General features: G+C 45.1%; 1 protein-coding gene across 1 annotated transcript in view; it reads right to left on the bottom strand.

Moving 5' to 3' along the window:
- The window catches only part of SDS (serine dehydratase), a 34,145-nt gene that overhangs the window by 13,239 nt on the left and 1,039 nt on the right, over positions 1–19,867 (bottom strand). The window contains exons 2-4 of the mRNA XM_068271489.1: positions 17,015–17,173; positions 13,268–13,307; positions 4,303–4,442 (exon numbers count right to left, since the gene is read on the bottom strand). Of these exons, the coding sequence (XP_068127590.1) occupies positions 4,303–4,442; positions 13,268–13,307; positions 17,015–17,167 (333 nt within the window). The 5' untranslated portion in view covers positions 17,168–17,173. The remainder of the gene's footprint in view (positions 1–4,302; positions 4,443–13,267; positions 13,308–17,014; positions 17,174–19,867) is intronic.

Consider the following 19,867-nt stretch of genomic DNA (forward strand, 5'->3'; position numbering starts at 1 on the left):
AGCGGAAAATTGATTTTTATTGTTTTTTTCACAAAGTGTCATTTTCCACTAACTTGTGACAAAAAATAAAATCTTCTTTGAACTCACCATACTCCTAACGGAATACCTTGGGGTGTCTTCTTTCTAAAATGAGGTTATTTGTGGGGTTCCTATACTGCCCTGGCATTTTAGGGGCCCTAAACCGTGAGGAGTAGTCTGGAAATCAAATTCCGCAAAATGACCTGTGAAATCCTAAAGGTACTCATTGGACTTTGGGCCCTTTAGCGCAGTTAGGGTGCAAAAAAGTGCCACACATGTGGTATCGTCGTACTCGGGAGAAGTAGTATAATGTGTTTTGGGGTGTATTTTTACACATACCCATGCTGGGTGGGAGAAATAACTCTGTAAATGGACAATTGTGTGTAAAAAAAAATCAAAAGATTGTCATTTACAGAGGTATTTCTCCCACCCAGCATGGGTATGTGTAAAAATACACCCCAAAACACATTGTACTACTTCTCCCGAGTACGGCAATACCACATGTGTGGCACTTTTTTGCACCCTAACTGCGCTAAAGGGCCCAAAGTCCAATGAGTACCTTTAGGATTTCACAGGTCATTTTGCGGAATTTGATTTCCAGACTACTCCTCACGGTTTAGGGCCCCTAAAATGCCAGGGCCGTATAGGAACCCCACAAATGACCCCATTTTAGAAAGAAGACACCCCAAGGTATTCCGTTAGGAGTATGGTGAGTTCATAGAAGATTTTATTTTTTGTCACAAGTTAGTGGAAAATGACACTTTGTGAAAAAAACAATAAAAATCAATTTTCCGCTAACTTTTGACAAAAAATAAAATCTTCTATGAACTTACCATACTCCTAACGGAATACCTTGGGGTGTCTTCTTTCTAAAATGGGGTCATTTGTGGGGTTCCTATACTGCCCTGGCATTTTAGGGGCCCTAAACCGCGAGGAGTAGTCTGGAAATCAAATTCCGCAAAATGACCTGTGAAATCCTAAAGGTACTATTTTTACACATACCCATGCTGGGTGGGAGAAATACCTCTGTAAATGACAATCTTTTGATTTTTTTTTACACACAATTGTCCATTTACAGAGTTATTTCTCCCACCCAGCATGGGTATGTGTAAAAATACACCCCAAAACACATTATACTACTTCTCCCGAGTACGGCGATACCACATGTGTGGCACTTTTTTGCACCCTAACTGCGCTAAGGGGCCCAAAGTCCAATGAGTACCTTTAGGATTTCACAGGTCATTTTGCGGAATTTGATTTCCAGACTACTCCTCACGGTTTAGGGCCCCTAAAATGCCAGGGCAGTATAGGAACCCCACAAATGACCTCATTTTAGAAAGAAGACACCCCAAGGTATTCCGTTAGGAGTATGGTGAGTTCATAGAAGATTTTATTTTTTGTCACAAGTTAGTGGAAAATGACACTTTGTGAAAAAAACAATAAAAATCAATTTTCCGCTAACTTTTGACAAAAAATAAAATCTTCTATGAACTTACCATACTCCTAACGGAATACCTTGGGGTGTCTTCTTTCTAAAATGGGGTCATTTGTGGGGTTCCTATACTGCCCTGGCATTTTAGGGGCCCTAAACCGCGAGGAGTAGTCTGGAAATCAAATTCCGCAAAATGACCTGTGAAATCCTAAAGGTACTCATTGGACTTTGGGCCCTTTAGCGCAGTTAGGGTGCAAAAAAGTGCCACACATGTGGTATCGCCGTACTCGGGAGAAGTAGTATAATGTGTTTTGAGGTGTATTTTTACACATACCCATGCTGGGTGGGAGAAATAACTCTGTAAATGGACAATTGTGTGTAAAAAAAATTGTCATTTACAGAGATATTTCTCCCACCCAGCATGGGTATGTGTAAAAATACACCCCAAAACACATTATACTACTTCTCCTGAGTACGGCAATACCACATGTGTGGCACTTTTTTGCAGCCTAACTGTGGTAAGGGGTCCAAAGTCCAATGAGCACCTTTAGGCTTTACAGGGGTGCTTACAATTTAGCACCCCCCAAAATGTCAGGACAGTAAACACACCCCACAAATGACCCATTTTGGAAAGTAGACCCTTCAAGGTATTCAGAGAGGGGCATGGTGAGTCCGTGGCAGATTTCATTTTTTTTTTTTTGTCGCAAGTTAGAAGAAATGGAAACTTTTTTTTTTTTTTTTTGTTACAAAGTGTCATTTTCCGCTTACTTGTGACAAAAAATAATATCTTCTATGAACTCACTATGCCTCTCAGTGAGTACTTTGGGATGTCTTCTTTCCAAAATGGGGTCATTTGGGGGGTATTTATACTATCCTGGAATTCTAGCCCCTCATGAAACATGACAGGGGGTCAGAAAAGTCATAGATGCTTGAAAATGGGAAAATTCACTTTTTGCACCATAGTTTGTAAACGCTATAACTTTTACCAAAACCATTAAATATACGCTGAATGGGTTTTTTTTTAGCAAAAACATGTTTGTCCACATTTTTCGTGCTGCATGTATACAGAAATTTTACTTTATTTGAAAACTGTCAGCACAAAGTTAAAAAAATCATTTTTTTGCCAAAATTCATGTCTTTTTTGCTGAATTTAATAAAAAGTAAAAATCGCAGGAGCAATCAAATAGCACCAAAAGAAAGCTTTATTAGTGACAAGAAAAGGAGCCAAAATTCATTTAGGTGGTAGGTTGTATGAGCGAGCAATAAACAGTGAAAGCTGCAGTGGTCTGAAGGGAAAAAAAGTGGCCGGTCCTTAAGGGGTAGAAAGCCCTAGGTCCTCAAGTGGTTAAAAACTCTTGCTAATGTTATCCCATGTGAGTGTTCTCACTGGAGCGATGTGATTTTGTAAAAATCCCCCATAAAATTGCATTAGCAAGAGCTTTTCAAATCTCTAGCGCTTAAAAGCTCTTGCAGTGTGAATCGGCCCTCACTCAGATGCATAAACCATTTAACGGCATTCTATCGTATTAAAACGTCATGCTTACCGCTATTAGCGGCAACATGACGTTTTAATACGTCGCTCATTCCCGCCGCTGCTACCGCCGTGTGCGCGCCGCTACCCGCCGCTGTTTCCGTCGGGATCCCGTGCTGGGTGATTGGGGAACAAGACCGAACGGTCCTCTACCCAATCGCAGTGCCTGGAGTGAATGGACGTGACCGCGAACAGCGGCTACGTCCATTCACAAAAACAGGAAATGTAACAATTAAATAAAGTGTAGTAAAAAAAAAAGTGAACACTTCCTATAACGTGTTCACTAGCGCCATCTTGTGGTCAAAAAGTATATTACACCTACAAAATACATACATTTTCAAGTATATACACACCATTAATAAAATTACACTTCCAACCCTCCCCCCCCCCCCCCCCCCCCCCCCCCAAAAAAAAAATCAGCTTAAAAAAAATAAATAGTTGCCTTAGGGACTCAGCTTTTTTTATTCTATATTTTATGGGAAGAAATTTAATTTTAATTTATTACATAGGGGCTTGTAATTATGGCCAGAAAGAAAAAAAACAGAACAGAAAAATAACACTTATATTTCAAAATAATATGCTGTCGCCATACATTGTGATAGGGACATAATTTAACCGGTTTAATAATCGGGACAGCTGGGCAAATAAAACTTTTTTTTTTTTTATCCACAGGAGAATGTTTAATTTTAAAACTATAATGGCTGAAAACTGAGAAATAATGATTTTTTTTTCTTTTTTTTCTGCTTTTCTCATTAAAATGCATTTAGAATAAAAAAAATTCTTAGCAAAATGTACTATCCACAGAAAGCCTAATTGGTGGCGGAAAAAACGAGGTATAGATCATTTTATTGTGATAAGTAGTAATAAAGTTATTAGGGAATAAAAAGGAGGAGCACTGACAACTGAAAATTGCTCTGGTCCATTAGGATAAAAACCCTTGGGGGTGAACTGGTTAAATATGCTTGTGTTGTGTGATGGTCTAGAGCAGGCTTTCTCAACCAGGGTTCCTTGAGTATTCTGAAGGGGTTCCTTGGCGTCCCCCCCCCCCCCCCAATCGTGGGGGAAGTATAATATAGCACACTATAATAGGTGTTACTGTAGCAAGAAGCCCTAAATTGGGGGTTCAGGAGACAGTATGAGTGGCAGTGTAATAGGGGGTAGTGAAATAAACAGCCACACATACTTTTAAAGACCATGCCAAAAAAAATTGTTTGCAGGGGTTATATGAGATCAAAAAGTTATTTGCAGGTTCCTCAAGGGTAGAAAGGTTGAGAAAGGCTGGTCTAGAGAGTCATTAATGCCTACTTTAGTGTAAGTTTACCTCTCCCACTACGTAGACTGTGGCTCCTTCGTCCTTAACTCTCTGAATTGTGAAGGCTGGTGTAGTGGTGGGCACAAGTATAGTTGCAGGAATAGACAGCATGCGGGCACTGTAAGCAGCTGCCAGGCCTGCATTACCACCTGTAATAACAAGCAAAAGCATTAACATTCCCAGAACGTTCAAAAGACATTGGCATTTTCCCTAACCCTCACATCAGGATTCTTTTATGTCTGCCATTGACTTTAGAGGATGGGGAAACTGGGATATTTTCACTTACATAGTGCGCTGGTATACAGTGACGTAGCTAAGGAGCAAGTTTTACAATGGGGCCCCCCAAGCACTCTATACATAACAATTGATACGGCACTCCAAAACCTGCCAATGGCAACTACAGTGTCAGAGGTGTAAGAAGGGGATGGGGAACAGCTTGTTAAAGGGAACCTGTCCTGAAGCGAGTAAAATTATTTAAAATAAACACATGACGTAGCTGCAAATGAAATTACATACTAACCTTACCGTCAGTTCCTCTCAGAAGCTCACCATTTTCTTCTTACAGTGATCCCTTCCAGTTCTGACAATATTTTGTCAGATCTGAAATATACCAGTTGCTGTCAGTTATATATCAGCAGCTGTCAGTTACAACTGAATGTGCAAGGTAATGTCCATGTTTCGCTATGGCTCAAGTGAGTGATATTACAGTTTAACAGTGTGCTGACCAGGAAGCTGTTATGGGGTAATCGACATTTTTAAAATGGAAGATGGAGAATTCCATTGATCACAGTGGACAAATGGGACGCAGGAGAGGAGAAAGAGATTGAGGAGTAGACTACACAGGAGGGAAGTATGACCCGTGTATGGTTATTTTGACTTTTTATTTTCAGTTCAGGTTCTCTTTAAGGATTACCACTATTCAAAGTATCTATAGAAGTGATTATTATGAGAACAGGACCAATAGAGAGCTAATACTGCAGTTGAGGGAGGGCCCTTCGGGGCCCAATGCAGTGGCAACCTCTGCAACCCCTATTGCTACGCCCCTGCTGGTATATAAAGATTGGCAAAGCTAGCCATTTGTGCTTACATGTACAGAGAATGAAGGGTGATCAGTGAGGATCCGGCAATGGGCCATATCCTATTACTAAACTCGCCAGCGATAAGCGCTCTGCTCTAAAAGATAAGACACAGCATAATAACATTTAAAGAAAAACATGGATCTGCTTTCGTGGAAGCAGACATAGGGTTAATACAAAGTAGTTGCTCTGCCGAGGCAGCCACTGACACAGCTGAGAGATCAATATACCATGGTGATATGGTGATTAGTCACAGATAAGGGGGAATTAGACAGGCTAAACTCTCTAAATCCATACAGGGTGCATTTCTCATTGTTTTCCTTCTGTCCTGTGCAAGAGCTCAGGTCCACTTTAACCACTTGAGGACCTAGGGCTTTCTACCAGACCACTGCAGCTTTCACGGTTTATTGCTCGCTCATACAACCTACCACCTAAATGAATTTTGGCTCCTTTTCTTGTCACTAATAAAGATTTCTTTTGGTGCTATTTGATTGCTCCTGCGATTCTTACTTTGTATTATATTCATCAAAAAAGACATGAATTTTGGCAAAAAAATGATTTTTTTAACTTTCTGTGCTGACATTTTTCAAATAAAGTAAAATTTCTGTATACATGCAGTGCGAAAAATGTGGACAAACATGTTTTTGATAAAAAAAAACCCATTCAGTGTATATTTATTGGTTTGGGTAAAAGTTATAGCGTTTACAAACTATGGTGCAAAAAGTGAATTTTCCCATTTTCAAGCATCTATGACTTTTCTGAGCACCTGACATGTTTCATGAGGGGCTAGAATTCCAGGATAGTATAAATACCCCCCAAATGACCCCATTTTGGAAAAAATACATCCCAAAGTATTCACTGAGAGGCATAATGAGTTCATAGAAGATATTATTTTTTGTCACAAGTAAGCGGAAAAGGACACTTTGTGACAAAAAAAAATAAAAATTTCCATTTCTTCTAACTTGCGACAAAAAAAAAATGAAATCTGCCACGGACTCACCATGCCCCTCTCTGAATACCTTGAAGGGTCTACTTTCCAAAATGGGTCATTTGTGGGGTGTGTTTACTGTCCTGACATTTTGGGGGGTGCTAAATTGTAAGCACCCCTGTAAAGCCTAAAGGTGCTCATTGGACTTTGCACCCCTTAGCGCAGTTAGGCTGCAAAAAAGTGCCACACGTGGTATTGCCATACTTAGGAGAAGTAGTATAATGTGTTTTGGGGTGTATTTTTACACATACCTATGCTAAAATCTTCTATGAACTCGCTATACTACTAACGGAATACCTTGGGGTGTCTTCTTTCTAAAATGGGGTCATTTGTGGGGTTCCTATACTGCCCTGGCATTTTAGGGGCCCTAAACCGTGAGGAGTAGTCTTGAAACGAAATTTCTCAAAATGACCTGTGAAATCCTAAAGGTACTCATTGGACTTTGGACCCTCCCACTCAGCATGGGTATGTGTAAAAATACACCCCAAAACACATTATACTACTTCTCTCGAGTACGGCGATACCACATGTGTGGCACTTTTTTGCACCCTAACTGCACTAAGGGGCCCAAAGTCCAATGAGTACCTTTAGGATTTCACAGGTCATTTTTGTTTCAAGACTACTCCTCACGGTTTAGGGCCCCTAAAATGCCAGGGCAGTATAGGAACCCCACTAATGACCCCATTTTAGAAAGAAGACACCCCAAGGTATTCCGTTAGGAGTATGGTGAGTTCATAGAAGTTTTTATTTTTTTGTCACAAGTTAGCGGAAATTGATTTTAATTGTTTTTTTTCACAAAGTGTCATTTTCCGCTAACTTGTGACAAAAAATAAAATCTTCTATGAACTCACCATACTCCGTACGGAATACCTTTGGGTGTCTTCTTTCTAGAATGGGGTCATTTGTCGGGTTCCTATACTGCCCTGGCATTTTAGGGGCCCTAAACCGTGAGGAGTAGTCTTGAAACCAAATGTCGCAAAATGACCTGTGAAATCCTCAAGGTACTCATTGGACTTTGGGCCCCTTAGCGTACTTAGGGTGTAAAAAAGTGCCACACATGTGGTACCGCCGTACTCAGGAGAAGTAGTATAATGCGTTTTGGGGTGTATTTTTACACATACCCATGCTAAGTGGGAGAAATATCTCTGTAAATGACAATTGTTTGATTTTTTTACACACAATTGTCCATTTACATAGAAATTTCTCCCACCCAGCATGGGTATGTGTAAAAATACACCCCAAAACACATTATACTACTTTTCCTGAGTACGGCAGTACCACATGTGTGACACTTTTTTGCAGCCTAGGTGCGCTAAGGGGCCCAACGTCCTATTCACAGGTCATTTTGAGGCATTTGTTTTCTAGACTACTCCTCGCGGTTTAGGGCCCCTAAAATGCCAGGGCAGTATAGGAACCCCACAAGTGACCCCATTTTAGAAAGAAGACACCCCAAGGTATTCCGTTAGGTGTATGGCGAGTTCATAGAAGATTTTATTTTTTGTCACAAGTTAGTGAAAAATGACACTTTGTGAAAAAAACCCAATAAAAATCAATTTCCGCTAACTTTTGACAAAAAATAAAATCTTCTATGAACTCGTCATACACCTAACAGAATACCTTGGGGTGTCTTTTTTTCTAAAATGGGGTCACTTGTGGGGTTCCTATACCACCCTGGCATTTTACCGGCCCAAAACCGTGAGTAGTCAGGAAACCAAATGTCTCAAAATGACTGTTCAGGGGTATAAGCATCTGCAAATTTTGATGACAGGTGGTCTATGAGGGGGCGAATTTTGTGGAACCGGTCATAAGCAGGGTGGCCTTTTAGATGACAGGTTGTATTGGGCCTGATCTGATGGATAGGAGTGCTACGGGGGTGACAGGAGGTGATTGATGGGTGTCGCAAGGGGTGGTTAGAGGGGAAAATAGATGCAATCAATGCACTGGGGAGGTGATCGGAAGGGGGTCTGAGGGGGATCTGAGGGTTTGGCCGAGTGATCAGGAGCCCACACGGGGCAAATTAGGGCCTGATCTGATGGGTAGGTGTGCTAGGGGGGTGACAGGAGGTGATTGATGGGTGTCTCAAGGTGTGATTAGAGGGGGGAATAGATGCAAGCAATGCACTGGCGAGGTGATCAGGGCTGGGGTCTGAGGGCATTCTGAGGGTGTGGGCGGGTGATTGAGTGCCCTAGGGGCAGATAGGGGTCTAATCTGATAGGTAGCAGTGACAGGGGGTGATTGATGGGTAATTAGTGGGTGTTTAGGGTAGAGAACAGATGTAAACACTGCACTTGGGAGGTGATCGGACGTCGGATCTGCGGGCGATCTATTGGTGTGGGTGGGTGATCAGATTGCCCGCAAGGGGCAGGTTAGGGGCTGATTGATGGGTGGCAGTGACAGCGGCTGATTGATGGGTGGCAGTGACAGGGGGTGATTGATAGGTGATTGACTGGTAATCAGTGGGTTATTACAGGGGAGAACAGATGTAAATATTGCACTGGCGAATTGATAAGGGGGGGTCTGAGGGCAATCTGAGCGTGTAGGCGGGTGATTGGGTGCCCGCAAGGGGCAGATTAGGGTCTGATCTGATGGGTAACAGTGACAGGTGGTGATAGGGGGTGATTGATGGGTGATTGATGGGCAATTAGTGGGTGTTTAGAGGAGAGAATAGATGTAAACACTGCGTTTGGGTGGTGATCTGATGTCGGATCTGCGGGCGATCTATTGGTGTGGGTGCCCGCAAGGGGCAGGTTAGGGGCTGATTGATGGGTGGCAGTGACAGGGGGTGATTGATGGGTGATAGTTGATTGGCAGGTGATTGACAGGTGATCAGTGGGTTATTACAGGGAAGAACAGATGTAATTAATGCACTGGTGAATTGATAAGGGGGGGGTCAGAGGGCAATCTGAGCGTGCGGGCGGGTGATTGGGTGCCCGCAAGGGGCAGATTAGGGTCTGATCTGATAGGTAAAAGTGACAGGTGGTGATTGATGGGTGATTGATGGGTAATTAGTGGGTGTTTAGAGGAGAGAATAGATGTAAACAATGGATTTGGGAGGTGATCTGATGTCGGATCTGCGGGCGATCTATTGGTGTGGGGGGGGTGATCAAATTGCCCGCAAGGGGCAGGTTAGGGGCTGATTGATGGGTGGCAGTGACAGGGGGTGATTGACGGGTGATTGACAAGTGATTGACAGGTGATCAGGGGGGATAGATGCATACAGTACATGGGGGGGGGGGGGGGGTCTGGGGAGAATCTGAGGGGTGGAGGGGGGTGATCAGGAGAGAGCAGGGGGCAGGGGGGGGGGGGGGATAAAAAAAAAATAGCGTTGACAGATAGTGACAGGGAGTGATTGATGGGTGATTAGGGGGGTGATTGGGTGCAAACAGGGGTCTGGGGGGTGGGCAGGGGGGGTCTGATGGGTGCTGTGGGCGATCTGGGACGGGGGGGGGGGAAATCAGTGTGCTTGGTGCAGACTAGGGTGGCTGCAGCCTGCCCTGGTGGTCCCTCGGACACTGGGACCACCAGGGCAGGAGGCAGCCTATATAATACACTTTGTAAATATTACAAAGTGTATTATACACTTTGTATGCGGCGATCGTCGGGTTAACATCCCGCCGGCGCTTCCGTATGGCCGGCGGGATGTTGCGGCGGGTGAGCGGCGCCAGACGGAGGATCGCATCACGGATGATGCGATCGCTCCGCCCATGCTCCTACAAGGACCGCCGCCATTTGTCTATACGGCGGTCCTTGCGGGGTGCACTTCCCGGCCACCAATTGTATATACGGCGGTCGGGAAGTGGTTAAAGTGTACTCGAGCTGAAGCTCAGGCACACAAAACCAGTTACTTACCGTATTTTTCGGACTATAAGACGCTCCGGACCATAAGACGCACCCAAGTTTAGAGCATAAAAATCATAGGAAAAAAAAATTATACTAATCCTGGTAGGTCCATGGTCCAAGAGCATCTTGTATATGTTCTGCCCCAATTATTGTCCCCCTTGTGTCCTTATTTCCTCCTGTATCCCCCTATGTCCACCTGTGTCCTTTTTTGTCCCCCGTTCCTGCGTACTCTGTCCTCCAGTGGCTTCTCTGATAAAATAACAGAAACTGCAAACTATTAACATTCACTAATTAGCTCCTTTAGCAGCTCTTCAGCTGAGTCCTGTCTTTAGCAGCAGATCACAGAGAAATCAGGCTCTAATGCTGGCTGGCCACTAGGATGATCGCATCCTAATCTGGAGAGGGAAGGCAGTGCTACCAGGAGGGTGCCTGGCTGAAGAGATGCTGCTTTTCATTACCAATGCCAGCAGGTGGCTTCCAGCATTCTGTGTCCCTTCCACCTGTCCTTGGCCCCCTTGGGTATCGCTGTGTACATTGTCCCCCCTCTGGTGTCTGCGGTCCCCTGCCCATCATCCCCTCTGGTATACACTGCCCCCCCCCCCCTCTGGTGTCTGCTGCCCCCTGCCCATCATCCCCTCTGGTATACACTGCCCCCCCCTCTGGTGTCTGCTGCCCCCTGCCCATCATCCCCTCTGGTATACACTGTCCCCCCCCCCCTCTGGTGTCTGCTGCCCCCTGCCCATCATCCCCTCCGGTATACACTGTCCCTCCCCTCTGATGACTGCTGCCCCCTGCCCATCATCCCCTCTGGTATACACTGCCTCCGCCCCTCTGGTGTCTGCTGCCCCCTACCCATCATCCCCTCTGGTGTCTGCTGCCCCCTGCCCATCATCCCCTCTGGTATACACTGTCCCCCCCCCCTCCGTTGTCTGCTGCCCCCTGCCCATCATCCCCTCTGGTTTACACTGTCTCCCCCTCTGGTGTCTGCTCTCCCCCTGCCCCTCATCCCCTCTGGTGTATACTGCCACCCTCCCCCGTGTCTGCTGCCCCCTGCCCATCATCCCTTCTGGTATACACTTGCCCCCCCCCCCCAGTCTGGTGTCGCTGTCCCCCATGCCCCTCTGCTGTCCTCTGCCTCTTTACCATAGATAACAAGACCTCTGCAGATTAGCAAGTACCAGTATATACACACCAAGAAAAGTGGCCACACAGACTTCACATATCCCTCCTCCGCTTGTGTCCTTTGCCCCCCCGACAGACAATGCTGCATGTTACCGGAAAGTACCGGTATATGCACACCAAGAGAAGTGGCCACACAACTTCACATATACCTCCTCCGCTCCGGTGTCCTTTCCCCCCCCGACAGAAACCGCTACAGATGACCGGCAAACACGGAAAGGAGCCACGCAGCTTCAGAGCGCAATACCCAATCAGGCAGGTGGCGCTGCGCGAGACGGCCAATCACAGCCTTCCCGATAGTCTAGCGGGCGGGACAAGGACTCTGTCATCAAGGCTCGTGATTGGGAGTAAGCAGTGAGCTGCGAGGGCTGTGATTGGCCGTCTCGCGCAGCGCCCCCTGCCTGATTGGACATTGCGTTCTGAAGCTGTATGTCTTCTTTCCGTGATTGTGAAAAAACTTGCCGGTTACCTGTAGCGTTCTCTGTAGCGGGGCAAAGGACACCGGCGTGGACGAGGTATATGTGAAGCTGTGTGGCCACTTCCCTTGGTGTGTATATACCGGTACTTGCCGGTAAACTGCAGCGGTTTCCTATCTATGTTAAAGGGACATAGGACAGCAGAGGGGTCACGGGGGATAGTGATAACAGGGAGGAGGGGGCAGTGTACAAAAGAGGGGATGATGGGCAGGGGACAGCAGGCACCAGAGGGGACAAGGGGAAGGACAGGGGCAGTCACAAAATTTAGTATTCGGACTATAAGACGCACCAACTTTCCCCCCCCCCCCAATGTTGGGGGAGAAAAAGTGCGTCTTATAGTCCGAAAAATACGGTACCTAAAGAGAGGGAAGCCTTAGGATCCTATTGATGCTTCCCTCTCTAGTCTGCTGTCGCTAAGCCCCGGCCAGAAGATAAGCGAATTGCTAATCAGATCTGGGCTGTGCAGTTTTCTCTTCCGTCTATATGGCTGTGCAATAGCCGACTGAGCTCGCCCGCGCATGCACAGTAAGCTGAAGCCGCGGGCTAAGTGCTACTGCGCATGAGCGGACGGGCTCGCGAGGCTACAGCGTGGCCATTAATGCAGAAAGGGAAGCTGCGCAGCCCCGGCTCAGAGGGGGTCCGCGTTCTGCAATGGGGGGTTGCGGACAAGAGAGGGAAGCCTCAATGGGATCCTGAGGCTTGCCTTTTTTTAGGGTAAGAACTTCTTTTGAACCCGAGCTTCGGCCAGGTTCACTTTAAGAAGAAAATATCTCAATATATTCCTGGAAATGGATTGTATTTTCCTGCTTGCTGGTGGCTTGAAAGGCATTTTATTGATAAGGTGGGAAAATATCACCTAGCCCCCTAGGAGAAAAGTAAATTGTATATGGCCCTCTTTTGCCTAAACAAAATCTGAGCTGAAGGTAGTCCTGGTACTATATTGTAAAGCTACGGTTGATTATAAATGTTGCTGGAGGTGCGTTCTATTGCACACACATTTCTTGGACACTGCATGATTGGATGGGTGCAGTTTTTTGCATCTTCTAGTGCTAATGGCTTCTCTGGAATTTATTGATTGGAAGGGTACAGATTACCCAGCAAGCTCATGGTGAACCTAAACTCTCAGGAGTGTGTAGGGGCTGAACAAGATCAAAACACCTCCTTACTAAAATGCTATGTAAAGCAAAATTTTGCCTTTCGTAAAATAGAAGGTATCTGAGATAATTCAGGCTGGAGTGAGCTTTTGAGGTGTCCCTAATTGGAAGCTAAACAAGTCCTAGCTAATGTTATACTCAACAAATGTCTCACCATCTGTCCTTCTTGTTAGACATTCCTCATTTTATAGAATTCATATGGCAGGAAATACCAGAGACAACAAATGGTGAGTAGTGTGAGTTTAAGTAGTGGGAACTCACCTGAGGAGCAAACGAAATGTGTACAGCCACGCTTTGCCCACTGCAAGAAGAGGAGACACAAGATCAGTTCAGCAGGACACATGCACTACGATTTATTCAAAGCAAAGTGCAGTCAAAGTGCAAGCAAGCGCATCAGTTTATCTCTACCTCATCTCAGTAAGATGATTGTTATTGGTTGTTTAGAAAAACAAAAAGTTTGCTTTCTTAAGACAGAAAGAATTTGCGGTAATTCAGGTTGGAGTGAGCTTGAGATGTCTCCCAGTGCATCACTGCTGAATATATGCAAATTAACCATTGTTACCCTTAGAAGCTAAACACACCTCCAGAACTGCTGGAATGCAATGATGTGTCAGCTTGTTAATTTGTACAGAGCCATAATAATCCAACATGCATACAGACTGTTTCGGATTGTTTGATCCTCATCAGTGCATGGCATGGATTAATTTGGCTCTATGCAGTAGGGCTTGTAACATCGAGAGGTACAGACTAACCAGCAGGCTCATGGTGAACCAGAACTCATTGGAGTGTGTAATGGCCCATACTCACGGGCTATATTTGTGGCCTGTCGCCAGCACATGTGAGCGTGTGCGCGACAGGCCGGCGACAGCTCGTCGCCAGGTCCCTCCATGTACAGGTCCCTCCGCGTACACACGCGGAAGAGGGATCAGCCGTGCCAAGGAAGCTGTCGCCGACGTTCCTACCCCTCGCCGGAAGCGCCGCGGATTTTCTATTATGTTGCTGTCGATTAGCGACAGTTGCGGCGAAGTTGCGGCGGCAACTGTCACCGGGCGATTGACCGCGCCAATCGCCTGGCGACACGAGCGACGGTTCTGGGTGCGCACGCCGCGTGTTGTGGCGACAATTGTAGCCCGTGAGTATGGGCCATAAGGGACTACAATGGTCCTAAAAGCCCCCTTACTGCTCGTCACTTTGCTTATTAACAGTTAACAATTTGAACATTTGCCAAATTAAACTACTTTTCTGTGATTAACAGCCATTAAGTGTGTTACATGTGCTTATGGTGAGTGAAACAAGAGTACCAACTTGTTTGATGTGTTTTATATGTGAAATTTTGAGAGTTGGTGACAAAACGTTTGGAGTGTTTTTTTCCTTCTTTATGACCTCTGGCATGCCCTCCCATGGTGCTTTTCATGCTGCCTCATTCATCCCAGTGCCTGGCTAACCTTTCTCACAGCCATTCACGCCCTCCTTATAAAAGCCAGGGTTGTAGGAGTACAATGGTCACCATTACTGAAGGTAGACACTTCATCTCAGTGATGCTTAGTGTCGTCACGTATTACAATCACACTAACTGCAAACTGCTCTCTCACTGTATGTAATAAATATTGATTGAAATAATCATCGATTTTCTGTTCACTTCTATAGAAAATCGATTGGATAGTTGGAAATAATCGATCTGACAGTAAATCTTCCAGAACAATCTCATTGTGTGTACCTAAGATTATCCTTCCTAGGCTGTTCATTATGTGGAAAGCCTCCACCCCCCCCCCCCCCCCTCCCCTTCAGAGCATTCCTGAAGACCAGCTATGTTTTTGTAAAGGCTTTAACAGGCTTTAATGAACATTCCTTAACAAAAAGTGAAGGGGGGGGGGGGGGTTGCATCCGGAAAAGGGATGGGACTGTAGTACATGGTTACATAGTGAAGGGGCCCATACACTCAGCCGATTTTCTGGCCGATCAAAATCGATTGGCGATTGCAAATTGATTGACCAATCGATCGATTTGCGGCTGATTTCAATCGATCTGGCAGGCTGGAAAATCTAGGCCGATCTGTTGAGATTGCTTATCATTTTGAAATGGTACTAATGGAAATCGATCGATTGCAAATCAGTTGGCCAATCGACCGATCGATGGCCGATTTCGATGGATTTCCATCGAACTGGCAGGGTGGAAAATTTAGGTCGATCTGATGAGATTGCTTATCAGTTTGCATTGGCCTTAATGGAAATCTGATGGCAAAAAAATGCCATCAGATCGAATTTCAATAGATTTCAAACTGAAATCTATTGGAATTCTATCCTGCTAAAAAATGTTCTAAAAACGCATCAGAAAGATCATCAGATGCATTTCTTATCTATCTGCTGCCAATCTGACGAGTGTATGGGCACCTTTATTTGGGTTGAAAAAAAAGACATACGCCCAGAGCCGGGACAAGGTCCTCCAGCACTCAAGGCTGAGACAGCAAAGTGCGCCCCTCCATCCCTCCCACCCCAGCTGTCACACACTGATTGCTATTAGACTAAGAGGTGCCACAGGGCCCACAACCTCCCCAACACCTTAATATCTAGTTATCTGGCTTGCAGTCACTGCCATGTATCCCCTTTTATTATTTCTTTCTGCTTCAAACACAATTAGGAATGACAGCTGAATGAATTCTGCGCCCCCTCCTACACTGCGCCCTGAGGCTGGAGCCTCTCCAGCCTATGCCTCGGCCCGGCCCTGCATACGCCCATCGAGAGGAATAGAAGCTGCACATGAAGAAGAGGAGCTGTTGTACATAGGTGGGGTAGCATGAGACATCTGGCCTAGGTAGGGGAAACTCCCAATCATATCTTCCCCAGTAATGATGATGTCTATGAACCTTCATTTCAAGGAAATGATCGGTAATGTGATCTTCAGGCTCAATCATCCCATCAGCTTCTTTGTTTTCATACAATACAATCTGAATAATCTGTTAGAAAATGGCTCACTAAAAATGGTATCAATAATGGGCCCTGAAAATCCTTGTACACACGTTAGATGGTTCTTGGCAGATGCAGCTCCTGATCCCCCTTGGTGAATTTGGCGAGCATTGAGCAATCAGTCTGGTGGATCACCTCAGCCGATTGTAGGCTGAGGGTATTGGTCCTCTACTTGCCCTGCCCATTGCGGTTCTGTCATGCATCCCACCATTGCCCAGGGCAGGATTTGTACTCTTTAACGCCCAAGGCCACTGTCACCAGCCGCCCCACTTCAGTATAGGTAGCGAGATGACCCCTCCCCCCTTCCCTCCAGTTTAGGTAGCCAGATTTCCCCCCCACCCCCCCTTCCCTCTAGTATAGGTAGTCTGATCCCCCCCCCCCCCCAGTATAGGTAGCCAGATGACTCCCTTAATTCCTTTTCTTCCCCTCCCTCCCTTCCCCCTCCTTTCAGTATAGGTAGCCAGCTCGCCTTCACACCACAGCAGCCATCAGCTTGTCTCCAGTGCAGAAGCTTCCTCTTCCTTTCCGTCTCCAATGCTGCCCAAGTCCATAGTTGCCAGCCACAATGCAAACTTGCACAGAGAGCAATGTGGCTGCTGCACAGGCGGCTAGCAGCAAAGTACCGCGATGAGGTTCTCGCCTGATATCCCTGCATTGCAGCATTTGCAAGCTTGAAAATGCTGCACCAGTTTAGTTTGCTACTTTGGTGCCCTTGCTGCTGTGGTGCCCTAAGCCATGGCCTGGGCGGCTTTGGCCTAAATCCGGCCCTGCCATTGCCCCTCCTTCACTTTCTATGGTAACAGAACATGTTGCTAGCTTGGTGGCCAGAAACCTGCCCCAAACTGATACACTAACTGATGAGTTCCTGATCCCTGTGCACGACAGTAAAATTGTGCGTGCATTTGCTTCTTTACAATTATAAATTCAGCCCTGTGCACTGGTGAATATATACTGAAAAGGTTTACCCTAATCTGACATTCCATTTGACGCAAAGTACTTTAAAATTCATCTAATTCATTCATACGTTGTTTAGTGGTTTACTAACCGTTTCACACAGGTGGCCAATGCCTCGTATCTTGAAGGAGCCAGTTGGTTGAGCATTATCAAGCTTAAGATACACTTTGGTTCCAGACAGTTTTGACAAAGGAACGCTGTCTCTTAAGGGTGTGTTCAGATGAAGACTTCTAATCTCTGCCATCTTGATCTATACAGTAAAAAGAATGGGAAAGTTGTGAGAAGTTGCTGCCGGAGTTCTCCTATCAATAGTACTCATCTTTTCAGATGGATTGTTTTTAATAGATTACATTGGAATTTGTGATAAACATTGATATTGCATTGGTAAAATGTTTAATTATAGGCTGATATGGCTGTTGTGTTAACCTCTTTAAAATGTCACTAGCATGACTATCCTGCTGTTCCTGCAGTACCGGGATTGTTCATTATGGTATCCATACCTGAATCAGGAAGGGAGCAGGAGCTGTTACAAAAAAAAAACTGTGTCGCCATAGGCACCTATTATAAAAGTCATGACTTGTGCCAAAGAACAGAAATCTGAGTGCACGACACCAAAATTTAGCATGTTTGCCGCTAATCGTGACTTTGCAGCGGCACCTCTAGCTGCCCAATTGACATTCTTTACCTCTGTGGCGGGAAGGATGGGTAAAGTGTTAGGTGCCACTGAGGGTGGTTAGGGTTAGGCACCACCAAGGGGGGTTCTTAGGGTTAGGCACCACCGGGGGTGCGGGGGTGGGGGGGGGGGAAGATTAGGCTAACATACGTGTTTACTGCTGCAGGGAGTGAAATTACCCTACCCCGCAGCTGAGGTACACAGCAATCCAGCCACCAGAGCGCCAGGCGTATATCTGTATTCCACAAAGATCCGCACACTCAAAATGTATATTACAAAACTTCAAGCTCTTTTAATGCAAAAAAGTATCTATACAGTGCAATACGTGTTGAACAAGGGCCAGCGATTTGCAGTAGATAGGCGTCATAGACACCCACAGTCCATCAAATGCCAGCTGGCTACCTTGAACTTAGCCAGCTGGCATTTGATGGACTGTGGGTGTCTATGACGCCTATCTACTGCAAGTTGCTGGCCCTTGTTCAACACGTATTGCACTGTGTAGATACTTTTTTGCATTAGCTTGAAGTTTTGCAATATACATTTTGAGAGTGCCGATCTTTGTGGAATACAGATTTACAGCGGCAGTGAAGCATACTTTTCTTGTACTGGATGCTTCTACTTTGTTGTGATGCTGTCTTTATAGGGTATGCAGTGCAACATTCCAGTGTGAATCTAGACTTAGGGTAAGTACATACTGTGGGGGATGTGAACGCCATACTGTAACACAGGGACAATGCGCCAAACATTTTTCTCATAACATGCATGTTATTGCATACTATGATCATGGGCTTGTTAATGCATACTTCATACAGAAACGCATGGTACAACATATCTTATAAGGCTGAGAAGTGAGTGGAATTTCAGAATTACAATACATTTTTGATTGAGTGTAACATTTTAAAAATGTTATCAATGTATAGCACACATTAAATTTTGGAGAAAAAAATTGAAAGCCTGAAAAAATGTCTTGGTTTAAAATATTGACAATCTTTCCGACACCATTAAAGGGAACCTTAACTGAGAGGAATATGGATGTTTCCTTTTAAACAATACCAGTTGATTGGCAGTCCAGTTGATCTCTTTGGCTACAGCAGTGGCTGAATCACACACCTGAAACAAGCATGCAGCTAATCCAGTCTGACTTCAGTCAGAGCACCTGATCTGCACGCTTGTTGTGGAGCTGTGGCTAAAAGTATAAAGGGGCCCATACACTCAGCCGATTTTTGTCCGATCGATCAAAATCGATTGGCCGATTGCAAATTGATTGACCAATCGATCGATTTGCGGCTGATTTCAATCGATCTGGCAGGCTGGAAAATCTAGGCCGATCTGTTGAGATTGCTTATCATTTTGCATTGGCACTAATGGAAATCTGATGGGAAAAAAAAAGTCATCATATCAATTTTCAATAGATTTCAAACTGAAATCTATTGGAAATCTGTTCCTAGTAAAAAAATTTCCTAAACACATCAGATAGATCAGAGATCTATCTGCTGCTAATCTAACGAGTGTATGGCCATCTTAAGAGACACAGGATCAGCAGGAGAGTCAGGCAGCTGGTATTGTTTTAAGAGGAAAAATCCATATCCTTCTCAGTTTAGGTTCCCTTTAAGTATTTATAAAAATGGATCAGAAAATGATCTACTCCCAATCAATTTATATAGATAAAAATGAGAAATTCAATCAGATTTCTCACTCAATGTTCTGATTGTGTGTGGCCAGTAGCCACCTGAAAGGGTCCTTTTACACTAGATCAACTGCTGTCATGTAACTGAAAGGACAACTGATGTGCAGTCCAGCGTCCATGTTTTCCTATAGCCTCTTTCACACTATATGCTGAAAAACTGAAGCTTTTTCACAATGCACTCCTATGTAGAAAAAAAAAAATGCACTAAAACGCTTTAAGTGTGAAAGGGCCCTTACTGCTTAATGTGCTATACAGCAGAATCTCATTATAGTAAACTATGATATAGTAAACCTCCGGATATAGTAAACTCGGTACTCGGGTCTCAGCAAATGCATCTGTATAAATATACAGTGTATGACCAATTCTGATATAGTAGTCCTGGTTCCTTGGAGTATACTATTCAGAGCAGGGACAAGGTCCTCCAGCACCCAAGGCTGAGACACCAAAGTGCGCCCCCTCCATCCCTCCCACCCCAGCTGTCACACACTGATTGCTATTAGACTAAGAGGGCCACAGGGCCCACAACCTCCCCAACACCTTAATATCTAGTTATCTGGCCTGCAGTCACTGCTATGTATCCCCTT

The sequence above is a fragment of the Hyperolius riggenbachi genome, chromosome 1, assembly GCF_040937935.1.
Source record: "Hyperolius riggenbachi isolate aHypRig1 chromosome 1, aHypRig1.pri, whole genome shotgun sequence".
NCBI lineage: Eukaryota > Metazoa > Chordata > Amphibia > Anura > Hyperoliidae > Hyperolius > Hyperolius riggenbachi.